Raw genomic sequence first — 19,917 nt, 5'->3', positions numbered from 1 at the left:
CATCTCCAGTGCAAAGTTTGTATGTTGAAGCTCATGAACCTCCCCTAAATATCAGGAGAAAGATGCTGCTGCTGAATTATGCAACCAAGATCCAAAGCCAGATGACCCATCCTAATTGGTCAATACTTTACAATCCACAGTTTACAACCTTTTATAGAAACAAACCACAGTCAGTTCGGCCTGCTGGTATTAGGCTGAATCAACTAGCAGAAGACTGGGATATTCACTTCAATAAAATCTTACAAGATCCTATAGATCCCGACCCTCCATGGTCTCTCATCATGCCACTTTGTGACAATTATTTCCAACAATGGGGTAAACACTCCCTATCAGATATTAACATCCAACGGCTACACATAGCGCATTCTCAACGTTATCCTGACTTCATTAAAATTTATACAGATGGATCGAAGTCTGAAAGTGGAACGGGCGCAGCAGTAGTACTCCCTGATACTATAATTTCTCTATCTCTCCCAACAGAATGCAGTAGTTACACGACTGAATTATATGCCATAAAGCTTGCTATAGAACATATTTTCCATATGTCAATCCAAAAGAGCTTAATATACACAGACTCCCAGAGTTCCTTATTAGCCTTGCAACACAACTCCCCATCTAATCACCCTCTAATAAAGCTCATTCGAACAGAGTTGATATGTCTGAGAGAGAATCAACAAAAGGTTATTTTCTGCTGGATACCTGGCCATACTGGAATACCAGTTAATGAAATTGCGGATGATGCTGCCAAACATCCATCGAGTGCAGCCCCAACGAATTCCTTAGTACCATTTATAGACTATAAAATAAAGATCCGAAGTATATGTAAAGACTGATGGACTCTGCAATGGCAAGCGCAAATTCATAATAAACTTTTTCAAATTAAACCTGTACCAAAATTATGGGCTTCCGGCCCCATTGCAAACAGACAAGAAGAAGTAATTCTGGCCAGAGCCAGAATCGGCCATACTCATTTAACTCATTTGTTCCTCCTGTCAGGGAATGACCCTCCTCAGTGTAACCATTGCCATACACCACTCACAGTCAAACACATACTTCTGGAATGTAATCTGTATAATAATGCTCGGCTAGTGTCATTCATTTCTCTGGCAAGCTTAAAGGAACCTTTGTCACTTAGCCATATCATAGGCGAAAAATCAAATATCGCAGAATTCTTCTCCTTCTTAAAACAAATAGGACTGTATAGCCATTTCTAACTGATTCTACATGAACCAACACAGGCAATATGAATCACTTTTCTAAGTGCAATATGGCCTAAGTAGCCATTGCACTTAAAACCCCATCATCAACAACAACAACAACAATGGGGTCGGCAGCCAAAACCGAAGGAACCACAGCAATAAGCAAGGTCTCTGTTTCTGTTATGATCTATATGTATGAAACATATACATCATAGCCGACCTGACAGAGACCAAAAAGAAAGGAATAACAAGAATATAATTCAAAAATCAATAAATAAAAGTAAAATGCAGAATTATGCTAAAATAAAACTGATAAATTCTGTCAAAGAAAAAATTAGTGAAAGTTTGAAAGACGGCAAAATGCCAAGTTTGAAATTTAAACAAAGTAAACTTAAGATGAAAGAATCAAGTCAGGTTTTCACGACTTACTGTAGGATCAGACCGGAGTTGGTGAAATTAGCAGTGTAGCAAATATAGGGCTGTATGGGAGACTGGGCTCATTTCTTTGGTCTCCCATACAGCCCTACATTCGCTACACTCTGCTAATTTCACCAACTCCGGTCTGATCCTACAGTAAGTTATCAAAACCTGACTTTATTCTTTCATCTTACGTTTACTTTGTTTAAATTTTAAACTGGGCATTTTGCCTTCTTTCAAACTTTCACTCATTTTTTCTTTGACAGAATTTATCAGTTTCATTTTAGCATAATTCTACATTTTACTTTTATTTATTTATTTTTGAATTATATTCTTGTTATTCCTTTCTTTTTGGTCTCTGTCAGGTCGGCTATGATGTATATGTTTCGTACATATTCATTATAACAGAAACAGAGACCTTGCTCATTACTGTGGTTCCTTCGGTTTTGGCTGCCGACCCCATGAAGGCGTAGCTAAAATCTTAGGACCTTCAGGATCAAGTATTATTTTATTATTTTCATGTTATTTTTATGTTAATTTCAGGTCAATTTAATGTCAATAAATGTCAATTTATTTTCAGGTAATCTGCTTTTACTTTTCAGGCATTCTTAATTTATTCCATTGTAATTGCACTTGACAGGTCAGCAACCCTACTCAATACACTGATAAAATACATTTGTCTATACCAAATGTATTTGATCAGTCTCTAGATTCTCAGTGGCATCATATCATCAGGCTAACGATAATTTAATAATTTAAGTAAGTAAGTCTTTGATGGGATTGTGCAGACCTTGCTAAGGCAGATATTTCTTGTCATCTAGTATTAAATAGTGTTTTATGATGCTGTCTGGGAGACAAGGAAAATTGTCCCAATTAATAATATAAAATTAGATAATTAATGGGACAATTATCTAATGAATAGGTTAAAGGGAAAATATGTTCATAAATAGGAATAATAATGAGAAATATTGCACAATTTATTACACAAACTAAATGGTTCCATAGAGCAATTTAGTTTATTTAAAATATTCTCTCATTTAATGCACTGCAGCATCAGAATATCTCTTATCTCCCCATTGCATTGGTTGCAAGGCTTCCTTACACATTAGCTTTGATATTATCTAAAATTTCATTATTTTATTCACATCTCAGTTACTTTGAATGTTAATTAGCATGGTATTAATTAAAAGTGATGTAATAAACTAATAATATTTCAAATCAAACACTTTCATACTATGATCGTATCATACTATGTTAATTAGCATGGTATATAAATTAAAAGTTGTGTAATAAACTAATGGTATTTCAAATCAAACACTTTTATACTATGTTTTTATCTAAAATATACTATGTGAAGGCCATTATTGATTTTATGCAGGAATAGAAATAGTATAAGAGAAAACATAACATTCTAGAGAAATATGTGAGGATTTTGAGGATTGTGAATCAAGACTAATTCACATGAATTGATTTGGTAGAGAGAAACATAATCCCCTCCCTGCTTCCAGATAATAACAAAACTGGAAATTTTGGTTCCCCAATGAGATTCATAAATGTGCTCCCTGTGATCTTTAATCATGTGAAACCACCACGATGACACCAATCCTTCCCCCACCCTATCGAGGTGGACCTGGCAGTATAGTAGTTTTATCACTGCTTTAAGACCTGTAAGTAGTACTCAAGATATGGCCTAACCATTGCCTTATACAATGGGATAATCATCTCCTTGTTTCTGCTGGCTAAATTCCTGTATATTATCAACAGAACTCCATAGGTTGTCTCTTTGCACTGCTCAGAGAACATGTTGGATTGCATAATTATCCCAAGGTCTTCTCCACTACTTATTTAGTAGGATAAAGTCTATCTAAAATTAATTTGTGTGGCGTACTAGTATTTTTTATTTTTACTTGTTCTTTAAAACATACTGTGTAATGTCCTTTTCAAAATGTTATTTCCACTTACTTTATTTTGTTAGAAATTATAATTATTACTAAATGTCTTTAATTTTTGATAAACAGTACAGAATCAGATGTTTACTTTCCTTGTTTTAGTACACTCAACTTTAACAACAATCCCCTTTATGTGGGAGGAGTTCCCTCAGTTGAACCTCTCTTGGAACGTCCAAGTCAAGTGACTACAGACGATTTTGTTGGTTGCTTACGTAGTGTGTCACTAGATGGCCGAATTCTCGATCTTGCTGCTCCTGTGAAGTCTATGCACACCACTTCCACATGTGGACGAAAACAGTCTCCTTGTGCTGGAACATCGTGTGGGGAGGGTAGCACCTGTGTGGATCAATGGTTTACCTCATTTTGTGCATGCCCTTCAGGTGTTATTGCTCCAAGCTGCTCAGAATGTAAGATTTCCAAATTCCTTATGTGCTAGTATAAAAATAGTCATATTATTATGTATTTTTTAATTATAATGAACCTTAATTTCTTAATATACAGAGATTCTTGATACAGAAGAATATATTCTTTCAAAAATAGTCTGTTTTAACTATAATCAGGGCTCAGAATGGATTCTGGTTCATCCTACACATTGATAATATCACTACATACTTGATTTTTAAAAATATGATACTTTATTAACAAGAATTCTGTTTTGGGAAACTGTTCATTTTCACCCCTGGTTATTCAGAATATTTTATGCCAAGACTCATAAATTGAAAACGAATTTGTTACCATGACTAATGAGTAATTATTCAATGATTTAAATATTTAATTCAACCATTTGTGACATCTCTGCTTTGTAATTTGCTATTGATGAGCTTGCACATCTTCAGAGAATGCTAATTTAATTAGAAAATGAAAAATCTTTATGAACAGCTTTTAATAAATTAATAAATTAATAAATTATTCAGTATCAATTGCAGTAAATATTGATTAAAAGGAGTTTTATCAATTAAAATTTTAAACTTTAATCAATTATTAAACTTTAGCTCTCCATCTCAATATTAAAAAAAAAAGCTACAGATATTAGTTAACCCTGCATGTGAAATATTTCACATTTATAGGTGGTTCAGTATGGATGAAAAACACGTTAGGCTGCATTTAGGGAAATATTATATATGAGATGGGGCAATAAAGTTCCCAGAATGGTGCAATAAAAAGAACACAAAGTGAAGGAGTTCAAAAATGGTTTTATTTTTATTAAAAGTAATCACCACCAAATTGAATACACTTATTACACCATTCTAAAAGTGTCTGAAAACAGTCAGTAAAGATGTCAGCAAAGATGTCAGCAAAGATGCAGTAATAATTCAGACACAGCATGGGTTTGTTAAGGGGAAGTCTTGTCTGACCAATTTGATTGGGTACTATGATGTAGTCACAAAGAAACTGGATGCAAAAATAATTTTGATATCATATACTTGGGTTTCAGGAAAGCTTTTGATACTGTTGCACATGGAAGACTACTGTACAAATTGGAGCAGTATGGCATTAAGGGAAAGTTCCTACAAAGAATAAAAGGATGGTTGAGTGGGAGAAGACAGAAAGTGGTAATCAATGGACACTGCTCTTCATGGACTAATATTATTAGTGGAGTCCCCCAGGAATCGGTGTTGGGCCCATTGTTGTTTTGTCTATTTATCAATGATATTGATGAAGGTATATTAGGCTTAATGTAGAAGTTTGTAGATGATACAAAGGTTGACAGGGTTGTTAATGACAGTAATGACAGTATGCTACTGCAACAGTATCTAGGAAAGTTGGGCAGATGGGCTGAGAAATGGAAACTGAAGTTTAACATAGAGAAGTGTAAAGTACTGCATATGGGTGGCAGTAACCCCAGAGTAACATACCAACTGTGTGGTACTACACTCAAGGTAGTGGAGAATGAAAAAGACCAGGGGGTAATTGTGCAGTCAGATATAAAGTTTTCTGAACAGTGCAAACAGGCTGCAAGAGTAGCTCATGGGGTCTTGTCAATGATATACAGGAATTGCTTCTGGAGTCAAGAATTCCTGACTCTAGAGGCCTTTTCAATGGATATACAGAAATTTTGCTAGCAGGGATAAGGAGGTGATTATCCCTTTGTATAAGGCAGTGGTCAGGCCACACCTTGAGTACTGCGTAAAGGTCTGGAGGCCTCATTTTAGAAAGAGTTGCTAGAATGAGTACAGAGAAGGGCAACAAGACTGGTGAGGGGAATAAAGGGGTGCTCTTACCAGGAAAGGCTTAAATTCTGCCAATTGCAATATCTGGAGACTAGACACCTGCAAGGTGATCTGATTGAGGTGTATAAGGCCTTGAATGGTTTGAGCAGGTGCAATGCTGATGGGATTCTTCCTCTTGCTCAGATTATGAACCTGAGGGAGCATTAGCTAAAATTGAGAATAGACAGTTGTAGGATAGATGTGTGGAAATTTGGCTTTAGCCAGCAGGTAGTTTATTGCTGGAACAAACTTCCATCTGTTGTTGTGGAAATTGATAACTTAAATAAATTCAAGGAAGGGCTGGGCAAACATTTGGAGCGAATGGATGGATGAAATGGGAAGTTTTTTTTTTTTTTTTTGGCAGATGCTGTATGAACTTGCTTTCTTGCATCATATGCCTCTGCTAATGCTATTGTCCAAAGGGATAATGTTCAGTTCAGTGGTTATGTTTTTCTTTATGTCCTCAAAATCTTGAAATCCTTTTCCTTTGAGGGCAGTGTTCATCTAGGGGAAAGGCTGCCTTTCTTTTGAAATTGAGGCCTCACCTAGGAAATGTGCTTCGGTAGTCTTTGAGGCACCTAAACATAGAACACAGCATCGACTCTACCTGTCAGGCAAATTCCTTACAAATCACACCCTGTTTGTCGAAAAACATGATCGGCATTGTCTTGATTCTGGACTTCTGTAAATGAAACATTTTGGGCTTTGTTGATGATATTGAAGTTCCATTCATGCACTGACACTTCGTCTTTCGGTTGTACTGAAACACCCAATACTCATCTCCAGTGAAAATACAGTCAAGGAAATTAGGATTGTCTTGAAAAGTCTGAATGAAGTCTTTGCATGACAACACTTTATTGCTTCTGCTCATCCACGATGCTGTGTATCACAAATTTTCCATTTTTCACAGATCTTCCAAAAGAATTTTCTCTTTATTCATATCCAACTCATCAGTGATCATTCCAAGAATCAAATGACAATCTCTTGCCACAATTTCCTGAACGTTTGCAACTCTGTTCTCATTTCTAGAAGTTGATGGATGCTCACTTCTTGGGTCATCACAAATATCCTCACATCTATCTTTGAACCGTGTATACCACACTAGTATGAACTGTGTATACCACATTCAAACACACTGGTATGGCTTGCTATTTCATCACCATAAACAGTTTTTAACATTTCATACATTTCTGTTGAAGATTTCCTCAGTTTAAAGCAAAATTTGATACTCATTTGTTGCTCCATCGCAAAATCGTGACATGGAATGTTAGTGCTACTAATGAAACTGGTTGTTACTTGCAACCTGTCAGCTTACTAGGTATTCTTTGTATCACCATCTGTTGCAGGAAGTTTGAACTACCTCTTCCAACGTACCACTTCCATTTATTTTCAAACTCATGGAACTGCAACAGCACCAGTCTTGGAACTTTATTGCCACAACTTGTATATATATTCATGAACATAACATTGTTAATCTAAATAATTTAAGTTTTAGCAAATAAAAAGCTTTATGACTCAAGTATATAGAACTCCCACCACTTGAGACAACTTGTGGCCGGTACCACAAGTAAAAGTCATTCATAGTAAATTTTATTTGTTAATGTTTATTTCTTCTTTGCCATGTATAACCATAGTCATTTGTCACATTCATCAAGAGGGCAGTTTAATCCAACTGTCTGAATATATAACTGTTTAATTTGTTATTCAGATTGAAATTTTTTTTTTTTTTTAATAAATACAAGTTGCTTTTCTTAAAACAGGCTAATGTATTTTTCATATATGTTGTTTCGCCTGTGTGAAGTCTTATAAAGGATGTATGAACAGTAGTTAAAAATTAGAGTTTAAATATTTTGATCATTTATTCTGCATATCATAAAGCCAAGTAGGCTATAATGTTTCCGAGAAGGTTATATAAAACATGCAAAGTTGGTCTGAATTTCTAAAAATTACTACGTACTGTACCGTTAAATTGTAGTAATCATTAGCCAGGCATCTTAAAATTTTGCAAAATAATTAAATTTTATTCTTATAATCAATCAAAGTGTCACTAGTTATCTGCTGATCTGATTTTTGATTATTTATTTCATATATCATAAAGATACATCATAAGTTTCCTGAGAAATTCCCTTGAACTGATAAAAAAAAGTTCTAAAAAATTATTTATTTATTTTGCTTATTAAAGCATTTTCTAACAAAAATAAGTATAATGTTAAGTACAAACAAGGGTCACTCCAGAAGTAATGTTTCTAAATTTTAATCTGATAACAGTTATTGTTACTATGGTTCAGAAAAAGAATCTTTTATATATTGTACTATTGCTAATGGTTTTTTCCCCTTCTTTAACCAGAAATAGGAAAAATGTGTCCGAGTTGTGTTTTTAAATACAGGGCTAGGATTAAATTGTTGATCGCAGAAGAAAAGCTGATAGCAATCTACAAATGTTTCATTAACACATACAAAGAGGACACTATATATACTGTATATATATATATAGTAACGCTCACACACACACACACACTATATATATATATATATATATATATATATATATATATATATATATATATATATCTATATGTTACTACAGCATGATAACATCAAACCACACTCAAGTCATCAAACATTGAAAACCATCGCAAAAATGGAATGGACCATTTTCCTCATCCTACATATAGTCCAATATTTGAAACCCCACGCCTTTGTTTGTTTATTAAGACCTCTGAAAAATGCTATACTTCACAAATGTTTAGAATATGATGATAACATAAACAAGATAAAACTTTCTTTTGTTGGCATAAAACATTGTTTTCATTAGCGTGAATGTATAGAACGTAATGGAGACTGTATGGAAAAATAAGCACACAGATATTTTAAAATGTTTTGACTAGCTATTACTGTTATTGCTTTCTATCTAAAAAAATATTCTTTGAGAAAAAACTAGATCATTACTTTTGGAATGACTTTTATATACTTTGGCTACTAACATTTTTATTAACTCTAGGTAGTTCTTCTGTCTGTATGACACTTCCTCCCCACATACTATGATTTACCTCTCTCTCATTCACATGTACCTGCACAAAGCTTTTAAAGAATTACTACGCTCTTATTTGCTATGGAAAATTAAGTACTCATTCATGTCTTAATCTAATAAATTTTTTATAAATATTTTATAAGTGTAAATTTATAGAATTTTAATTATGCATATGACCTATGGATAATTTATAAGAATACAAACTAAGAGAATTTATTCCAATTAAATTATTTGGTAAAGAAGTAATTATCTGACTTAAGATCACATGGAATGAGTAAGATTTCACATTTGAATCAAAGAAAAATTAATGCTTAAAATAAAAGCGGTAATTTTTGTGTTTCACAACGTACTTATGAATAGGAACATCAGTCAAACTGAATTTTTTCTTCATTTTTCAGCTTTGAGACCAATGACAGTGGGCCATAATATTTTTGTTGAAATGATACCACAAGAAAAGCATCGTAGAATTCAGCTTTTAAATGAAAGATGGAAAAATTCATCACACAAAGTTCTCTTCTTCATGTTTCGTACTGTATCAATGAATGGGATCCTTTTTCATGCTGCTTCACAGGATGAATATACAACACTTGAGGTAAAGTTAAATGTGTCAAGAATTTATAAACATAATTCTAAAATAAAATATGCATGATACACAACAATATCATAATTAATGATTAAACTATGACTTTATTTATGATTAAAATTTTAATTATTATTTGCAAATGATTTTGAGTGGTTTGGTATATTTAGGATATTTTTCAAGTGGCCATTCCAGAAACTAACAAGAGCTTAGTTATATTTAAGCAACTGTCTTTTTACTGCTGAAGCTAAGTAGTTCTCACCTTTCCAGGATTTCAGTGGCATTTTTTCCAACTTTATTTTTTATTTTTAAATATTTTATAGTTTGCTTTGTAAGACAGCTGGAATAAAAATATGTGCGAAAAATTTTAGGGGTAAAAAATCGCATTATACTAAATCCTCAGCTGGACTAATAGGAGAAGGGGGTAGTCCAAATTAGTATAAGGTCTGATTTATAGAATATAATAATATGTAAATATTTTCAAGTCATGGCTCATTAAAACAAGCGAATTTATTCAAAATATAGTAAAAAGTAAAGTGCAGCCATTATCAACCCACTGCAGGATGGAAGCCTCCTCAACAATTCATGCTGAGGAAAATGGACCATAATCTGCCATGCTGGTCCAGTGCGGGTTGGCAGATCGACCTTATTCAGCAGTCAGGGGCTTGAACCCCGGTCTACTCAAAGAGCGTGTGCTACTGCACTCCCACTCCTGACCACTCGGCTACGGAGTAACATATGTTAATTTGGATTGTATTAGAACACGATTATGACCAAAAAGAGTGGGGACTGACTTTGTATCTTGAAATTGCAGTGCCATTGTGACTTTGCAACATGTTTCGTGACTCATCTAGACATAATAATGCATGAATCTTCCATTTATATGTAATCAGTCTGAATTAGTGTATGTTGAACAGATGGTGTTTTTATATTTTCTCGCATTTTAAAATGAGTGATTTTTACCGAGTAGCAAATTTGCATCAAGTTTTATTTCAATTGAGGGAAAAGTACAACAGAAACCCACAAAATGTTAAAAATAGTTTTTGGAAAATATGTGTCATTCAATGACTTCAGTGGCTCATAAAGTTTAAAGAGAGCTGCTTCAAAGATGATCCATCAAAGATGATCTTTTCTTTGACCTCATTCAGCTTCAAAAACCCGTGATTCGATCACTTGTGCTCATGATCTGATCAGATGATTGATGTTTAGCTATCTGCAAAGTTACTAGTGAAATTAGTATTAATTATGGGACACATTGATCAATTTAAAACTACGCTTGGGAATGTAATGCATTTCAGCCAAGTTTGTGCCCTTTACTTTTATTATCTTTTTTTATAATTTTTAATCATCTCTTTAATCATCCTTTACTGATGATTAAAGAGAGTAATGAGTTCTTGCATATCAGGATCAACGTTAACGTGCTGCTGCTGACCCATACCTTGTTTCTTCCATCATTACTGGTGACAAATCATGGGTGTATGGCTATGACTTAGAAACAAAGGTCCAATTGTCTCAGGGGAGGACAAGTCTTTTTGAAGGTGCAGAAAAGCAGGACAATCTTGATAAAATATGAGATCATGCTTATCGTATTTTTTGACTCACCAGGCCTTGTTTATTATGAATTTGTCCTGCAAGATCAGTGTAGTCACAGCAAGTGAAAGAATGCCATTAATATTCAGCTTACTCAATCCATTCAAGGCTTTAAAAACCTCAATCCGATTTCCCCCGCAAGTGCCTAGTCTCGAGATGCTGCAATTTGCAGAATTGAAGCCTTTCTAGATAAGCGCACCCTTTTGTTCCCTTCACCAGTCTGGTTGCCTTTCTCTGCACCCATGCACCCATTCCAGCAGATCTACATCCTTTCTAGAGTGAGGCTCCAGACCTGTATACAGTACTCAAGATGCAGCCTAACCATGGCTTTATACAAAGGGATAATCACATTCTTATCCCTGCTACCAAAGTTTCTGTATATCATTGACAAAACCCCATTCTGTCCTGGCAGCATGTGTGCACTGTTCGGAGAATTTCATGTCAACTACACCATTACCCCCAGGTCTTTTTCATTCTCCACTGTCCTGAGTGTAGTATCACACAGTTAAGTCACACTGTGGTTACTGCTACCCTTGTGCAGTACCTTGCATTTGTCAATGTTAAACTTCAATTGCCATTTCTCAGCCCATCGACCAATTTTCCTAAATATTTTTGCAGTAGCATACCATCATTACTATTGTTAACCGCCATGCTAACCTTCGTATCAACTTCAAATTTTGCCATTAAGCCTGATATACCTTCATCAATATCATTAGTAAATATTGAAAACAACAATGAGCCCAGCACTGAACCCTGGGGAACTCCATTGATAACATCAGTCAACGAAGAGTTTGTACAGCAGTCTTTTATGTGCAACAATATCAAAAGCCTTCCTGAAATCCAAGTATGTAATGTCAAAATTATTTCTTAACTTAGATATAACTTTATCACTATCATAAATAAATAATGAAAACAGTAAGGGGGGCCCAGTACTGAACCCTGGGGGACTGCATTAATAACATTAGTCTGAGAAGTCCAGTGTCCATTTATAACTACCTTCTGTCTTTTGCCACTCAACCATTCCTTTCTCTATAGCAGTAACATACCCTTAATGCCACACTTCTCCAATTTGAATAGTAGTCTTTTGTGTGGAACAGTGTTAAAAGCTTTAGTGAAACTTGAATTTTCTTTTCATTCATTTATTTGGGTCTTTTAGAAAGGTGTGTCAAGCCATCCGAAATTTAATTAAAATTGTACAAATAGGTATCTGGAAATTATTTTATTTATTATTATTTTTTTTTTCCTTACATATCATGTAGGCTATTCATATACCATATATTGTAGCTGAAGCTCTAAACAGATTTTCATGAAATTTGATATTTATTACTCTTAGAAAGAATTCTCAAGCCATCCCAAATTTCATTAAAATCAGAAAAATAGGAATTCAGCAATTATTATATCATTTTTCATACATATGTTATAGACTATCCATATACATTATATTGTAGCTGAAGTAGTGAATATTACGTTTGTTGCCATGCACGGATGGATGGTATGACATACACAGAAACAAAATTTTCTTGGTTCTCAGTTCATGCATAAAAGTCATTGCTGTTTGAGAAAGTTGTTTTGTTATCAGTTTACTAAATATATAAATCATAAATTATTACTATTTGCTTGTTATATTAACTACAGCAGAAATATTAAATATGTGTTATATTTTACTTGTTATTAAAATACAAAAAGAAATAAGTAAACTGCATTATGGCACATTGACAGCATACAACACTTGTTTAATTTATTAAATAACATAGCCTGAAATACATATTGTATTGCATGTGCTGTGACTACAAAATCTATGAATTGTGGAGTGAATATTACATTTTTAGATATGTGCAGTGAAGTGAAAACAGTTACTTTTATATATTATTAGTTAATCAATTAATAATTAATTGGTAACAAGATATTAAGTTATTTATTTTTCATTTCTGTTAATCACAGGAAAAGAAAATTCAGTTAATTTAAGAAATTAATTTAATTTTTTGATTCTGTTAATTTCCAATAACTAACTAACAAAATTTAAGATAACTGACTTGTTATGTTATGTTTTGATAACTAAATTGTATGTGGGGTTTTTCGACATTTTTCATTTAAATATGACAGTGTTTCAGAATAGAGAAGAGGCTATAACTCTCTAAACAGAATTTGCTGATTGTTTCCTATCAATATTCCTTTCAAAACTTAGAATATAAAAATAGTAATAAAATATATGTTTTAGCTGAATTTCATCATTTTTATTTTTATTCATTTACATTTTTTGATATTTTGAACATATGAGATAATTTTATCTGAATATATTACTAGTATGAATAATGATTTGTTACATATGCATGATTATTTTTGTTTTTTTCAGCTGAAAAAGGGAAAGCTTGTATACCACTCAAAGGTGAAAATGTTAGATTCATTTGTGCAGACATTAGAAATGTCCAGTTTTGCAGATGATCAATGGCATTCCATTAGCATCGGTATTCAACAAAACAAGCACTCTGCAGTTAATATTACTGTTGATGGCCAGTTGCAAGAATTAATGCCAAAACACCCACTTCATGATTTCTTGGATGCCTATATAACATCACTTACACTGGGAGATCACAGAAGTGTTATGCTGGGAGAACAGCATGCAGAATGTGAGTTTTATCAAAGTTACAATAAATAATAATTGTGATTGTTTATATATGACATTTAAGTTAACAAAGCTGTTACGGATTCTGGTCTTATATGTTTTAGCTATTGATCTGTTTTTGCCACACATGGCCTCATGGCAGCATGACCTTTCCTCTTCACTTTTGTGACACCTCTGTCACTTACATACTCTTTGTCAGTCATTATTGGTCATATGATAATGCACACTTTTGCATCTAAATTTCTTGCTAAGCACTCATTGGATGCAGTTGCTTTCATGATACCCACCCCTGTCTGGCAATTTTACAGCTCAGAGTTCTTTTGTTCTTTTTTCATATTTCACTAGTAAAAAAAATTTATTTTCAGTTTATATGGCAATTTCCATGAAAAGGGAAAAAAAAAGTTTCCCCTTTTCAATTTTTGACTCAAAAAATCATTTATGAATTAGAAAGGATGAATTTAATGAGAATGCAAGACACTCATGTAGGAATAAAAGATAATCACATAAGTAAATTAACCACTCTGGCAACTAAGTCATATTGGATCCTTGTCTGATGTTCTGGATGACTCATTATACTTAGTGTACTGGTATTTTACAAATGTAGTATTTCTTACAAACAGGTATTTACAAACACAAACCATTGGAGCACTTAAAAGTATGGTGTAATGTCTTTTTCATTTTCTTTACAACTTGGCTTCTTTTTGCCCTTGCCTCACAGTATATGTAACACTAGCTTTTCATAAAGGAGTGTATCATTTTGCATGCTCAAAAATAATTAGGTGTCCCTTCAGTTTATTCAAGTGCAAATGAATAATGTGGCTTTCCAGATGAAATACATTAATAGACAATTAATAAGATATAATATTTGTAGGCAGTATTATTTAATGCTTATTGGACATACATTTTAGAATTTCTACTACTATAAAAAGATTCATATTTCAAATTACCATAATATCAAGTGATCTGTAGTACTGGTAGGAATGTCGTTCGTTTTTTTTTTTTTTTTTTTTTTCTTTTTTCTCTCCTTCTCTTTGGTGGTTGCATGATAAGGGATTTGAATAGTCTACACCTTGGACACATGTTAAACCCATTTTATTTTGCTCTTATAACTTGTGCCATTCTTGTTTTAACCTTAGAATTGTAATTTACATAAATTTGGCATGTAGTTGATAAAGCCTACCTAATCAGTTAATGAGCCCTCCCCCTCAGCAGTGCGACCACCCATCATATCATAACTTGACCTTAGGGTTGTTAGTCATTTTGTTGTCTATGATTTACAAATTACAGTCAGTAAAGTACCATAGTTACTTTAGGTATTGATACCATCCATTTAGGGAAAAGATTTTAAAATTTATGAGAGCTTTGCAAAGAATTTTATTGTTATTAGCATTAAATTCTTTAATACTAATAACAGTCAATACAATAATAACATATATTACATATTTTGCAAATAAAAGTTCATTTAGAGAAATATTTTACTGAATAATAATAGTATTCTCCGTATAGTGCAAGGAAGGCTTGGTGTCTTTTTTTTTTTTTTTTGCTGCACTGGCAAAAAAAAAAAAAAAAAGACACCAAGTAGATAAGAAAATACAAATTATGCTTCCCTCCTCATGTGAGTAAGTATCCAGTTGACCTTTGAATTTATTTAAACTGTTAGCCTCAACTGCCTGAGAGGGCAACTTGTTCCAGCAATCAATGACTTGCTGGCTAAAAGAAAACTTCCTACAATCTAATGTTAACCTCAACCCCTGTAATTTGAATTTATGACCCCCTAGTTCTGGAATTCTTTATAACAGTGAGAATTCCATCTTCATTCATTTTACTAATCCCTCTCAGAACCTTATGAACCTCAGTCAGATCACCTCTGAGGTGCCTGGTTGCCAAGTTCTATAGCCCACATACTCAGAGTCTTTCCTTGTATGGTTGTCCTTTAGCCGATCTCACCATTTGAGTTGCGCGTAATTGGACCCTTTCAAGAAGCTCAATATATTTTTCCAGATGAGGTCTCCATACTTAAACATAGTAATCCAAATGTGGTCTTACAATTGCCTGATACAGTGGGATTATGATCTCTCTATCTCTATAGGATAACGTTCGATAAACCATTGATAGGACACCATAGGCTTTCCTGGCTACCTGTTTACACCATTCAGAAAACTTTATATCTCCCTGTGTCATAACTACCAGATACCTTTCCTCCTCCACTGTTTTTAATTCAATTCCACCAAGTGTATAATTTATTTGGACTTTGCTATTCCCTAAATGGACCTTGCATTTAGTAGCATTAAAAAATAGCTGCCACTTCTCTGACCATTTTTGAAATCTGTTCAAGTCATCTTGAAGAAGCGCTGCTTGGCACTGATCATTATTTATTTTCTGCCTTCAGAAAATAAATAATTTCATGATTATCCTGTTGTAATTCTTAAATACCAAGATGAAGGTTTACATGACTTATGATATAATAACTTTTGTCATAGTGATCAATACACTGATCACTATGACAAAAGTTATTATATGCTAATATAGATTATTCTGTGTAGATTTAGATTCAAAACAGCAGCCACTAATTGTACATGTTAAACAGCAATATGTTGATACAAATTAACTAGTAAAAACTTGGAACACTGGACATACACTAACCTCTTAGAAGTATCTGGACATCCCTGTTTTCATAGTCCATTGGACCTTCCCAGATAAACAAACAAGATATACCAGTACATAAGGAAGGCATATGAGCCACACAAGTTACTTGTTCTCGTCACTGTGTGTAGAACTGAGCTGACTGATTTTGAGAGGAGGTTTTATTGTTGGATGTCACACATTGCGGGCTTATTTATTTGTGCAATTCTTACAGCCTATACTTTACAAAGTTGACTGGCTGTGATGTTATCATGAAATGGAAGCATGACAGTACCCCAACCATCCAACAGTGCTAGGAAGATCATGGAAGCATGCTCCATGTGACTAGAGAATACTCAGAAGAGATGACAATCTTGGCAGACATCCCCACTAAACATCAACCAGGAGTTTAAGACATCAACCCCGTTGATGTCTGTACAAACAGGCTATGTACAGAGCTCCACAGCTTCAGTTTTCATGGAAGTGCAGTAGTGCATAAGCCAAACATCTATCAACTGTATTGCCTTGCTTGGTGCAAGAATGTCAAAATTGGCTAAAAGAACAGTGGAAATCAGTTTTATGGAGTGGCAAATCTCATTACGCTCTATTCTGATCAGATGGGCAGGTGTGGAGGATGTCTGCAGAATATCTGCTGCTGGAGTTCATTGTACTAAGGATGAAGTTTGGAGGAGGTGGGATCATGGTGTGGAGCTGTTCCACATGCTGTAGCCTAGAGCCTTTGGTGGTTATGTGAAGAACCATAAATACTAATGCCTACTTTAACATTCTGGACAATTCCATGCTCTCTATGTGACAGTTCTTTGATACAGACCCATGTTTGTTCCAAAAGGATAATGCCTCATGTGATATCACCAGTGCTGTTTGACAATGGTTCATTGATATGTATGTATGTATGTGCAAAAGTTGGAATGGGAGGTACAGGATTTCTTATTTAAATCCTATGGAACACTTGTGGGATGACCATTGGGTGAAGGCCAGACCAACACATCTGTCATTGATAGCTGAACTGGTCATTGTTCCCTAGGAGAAATGGAAGATTATACCTGATGCAGAATATCATTCATTGGTGGAAAGTGTACCCAAGCATGTGGAGTGTGTCATAGTGTCTAAAGGGGGGTGGCGACATTCTATTGAAATAAGTGTCAGTGATGTTAGTTTAAAACCAACATGTGTTTGTGATACTTTTTGGAGGATAGCATACATTTAATAAAAAATAAATACAGTAATAATTGATGATAAATAAAATTTCACAGAGATCCTCTGCTGTGCTATTCTTATTTAGTACAGGAAACAAGAATGCAGAGATGCAAGTGAATGGTGAACCAGTCATTCATTCCATTGTTATGTATCTTTTTACTCTGAAAGTGTGTATAATATTGGAGTAAATTGTTAAGATATATGTTTTTGTAGAATCCAATGATGAAGTGAAGGAAGGGTGCTCTTCTAAGGAATATTTATATTTATTTGTAATTGTTATCAATTTTATGTCCAGTGCCAGAGTTCTACTATGATTCCACTAGTTACTCAGTATATTGTTTAACAACATTATTACTAATACTAGTTATTTAGAGTAACCACTATTAGCACATAACTTTTCTAGATTTTGTGTAGTGAGCACTGCACAAGTTTGAGTTCATTTTTAAAAGTTTTATTAGTTAAAAGCCATGAATATCAAAATGTTGTAATAGCATCTGCAAAAGTTTGATTAATATTTTTTAAAATTTATTCTTTTAAAATAAATATGATAGATATTTATTGTAATTTTTATTTCCAGATTTTCATGGTTGTATAAAACTGATAACAGTTAATGGTGAGGTCCAGGTTCAAAATTCAACATCTGGCTATTTTAAAATTGTGCCACATGGTAACATCAATAGTGAATGCAATAGTGAAGCCTTGAGTATAGATAATGCTACGACAGATCCCCTTAGCATTGGAGTAATTCTTGTTATAGTGTTCTTCATAATTCTTATTGTGGTTATCCTCGTTAGCTTCCTTGTTTTTCGTAGAAGAAAGCAGAAAAGAGATAAAGGGCCTGGTCATATAAAGCAAAATGGAAATGCATTTCTTGCCAATCCAAATAATGATGGTCACAGAGGCCATCAGTGTTCTGGATATACTGAAACGTCAGCACCAGATGAAGTGATTCGAAATCATATCCCTCAGGATCTTGTGCCAAAGAAACTCAAAGAACGAGACCCTGCAGAATGTCCTCAAAGACCAGATATAATTGAGCGAGAAATTCATAATAAACCCTCTCCAGCTCACAGGTTAGAGGATCCATCTATGCAAGATAATCCTAAACCATCTCTTGGGGTTCAAAACAATGCTGATTGTGAAGCTCCAGAACATTATGATTTAGAGAATGCCAGCAGCATTGCACCTTCAGATATTGATATTGTATATCATTATAAGGGATTCAGAGATGGTAACGTTCATAAATATAAGCCAAATCCACAAGTTCCTAGCTATCATAAACATAGTCACCGCCACAGTCCTCATCATTTCCAGACCAATCCTGTTAGGGAAAGTCCACGAAATGTTTTGCATCAAGCACCAAATCCTCTGCCACAGAGAGAAAGTCCATCATCTATTAAAATGCAGAACACACCACTTGCTCGCCTTAGCCCATCTAGTGAACTTTCACAACAAACTCCTAGAATATTAACTCTTCAGGATATAAGTGGAAAGCCTCTACAAAAGGCTCTTCTTGCAACTTCTCAGGGAGTAGGCTCAAAGCAATTTCAAGATCCCCTTACAAATTCAGACAGAAGTTTAAACAGCCCAGTCAGTAATCTTAGTCATAGTACAAGTAGTATGCATTCAGGACCTCAGTCTGTTGGTAAAAAGAAAAGGGGTGACACCAGCAGGACTTTGGGACTTACAAGTGAAGAAATTGAAAGGTTAAATGCCAGGCCAAGAAACTTAAGTCTTGTTAGTACATTAGATGCAGTTTCCTCTTCTAGTGATGATAATCCAGAGAAGCATAAACTAGCAGAATTATTAGAAACTAATACAGAACTTTTAGAAGCCCAAGATTCATCAACAGATGAAAGTGGAAATGATTCTTTCACTTGTTCTGAATTTGAATATGATAATAATTATGACAAAGTGCACAGAGAATTTGGACCAAGAAATATGATATTTTCAAAACTTGCAGAAGAAGACAATGAAAATGATGAGGATTATGCCAAAAACTATGATGGATTTGACTCTTTTCATGGGTCATTCAGTACGTTAGTAGCATCAGATGATGAATCTTCAAATCCACCTTCCTACAAGCCAGCCAATGGTTCAATGTTAGGCTGGGACTGTTTGCTCAACTGGGGTCCAAACTTTGAAAATTTGGTTGGTGTATTTAAAGACATTGAGCAGCTTCCAGATACAGTGAGTTCTGCAGGAGCAGGACATTCACAGACTGATGAAGATTATGTATAAATAACCAAGTTGTTAATTAATGTGAATAGCGATTTTTATATTGAACATCATCCCCAGCATAACATGTGAACTAAGATTCATTTGTGGTTTGTGCAATGAAGAGAAAATGCAAAATGAGATGACTCTGCAAAGGTGCATAATATAATATTATATTATAAAGTAACTGTGCAATATGTTTTATGATAAATGCAATATTAAGATCTGAAAATTTTAAGCAATGTGAATTTAAAAATGTGA

At 34.1% G+C, this 19,917-nt stretch overlaps 1 protein-coding gene across 1 annotated transcript in view; it reads left to right on the top strand.

The window, feature by feature from the left end:
• LOC150079673 (cadherin-related tumor suppressor-like) overlaps window positions 1–19,680 on the top strand; it is a 32,214-nt gene extending 12,534 nt beyond the window's left edge. Inside the window, exons 3-6 of the mRNA XM_090383162.1 lie at window positions 3,668–3,972; window positions 9,205–9,398; window positions 13,330–13,603; window positions 18,017–19,680. Coding sequence (XP_090239288.1) covers window positions 3,668–3,972; window positions 9,205–9,398; window positions 13,330–13,603; window positions 18,017–19,680 — 2,437 coding nt within the window. The remainder of the gene's footprint in view (window positions 1–3,667; window positions 3,973–9,204; window positions 9,399–13,329; window positions 13,604–18,016) is intronic.
• Window positions 19,681–19,917: the final 237 nt, after the last annotated feature.

This window comes from Mastigoproctus giganteus, chromosome 10 (assembly GCF_048544385.1).
Source record: "Mastigoproctus giganteus isolate SK-2022 chromosome 10, ASM4854438v1, whole genome shotgun sequence".
Taxonomy (NCBI): Eukaryota; Metazoa; Arthropoda; class Arachnida; order Uropygi; family Thelyphonidae; genus Mastigoproctus; species Mastigoproctus giganteus.
This window is presented reverse-complemented; position numbering and strand designations above follow the sequence as displayed.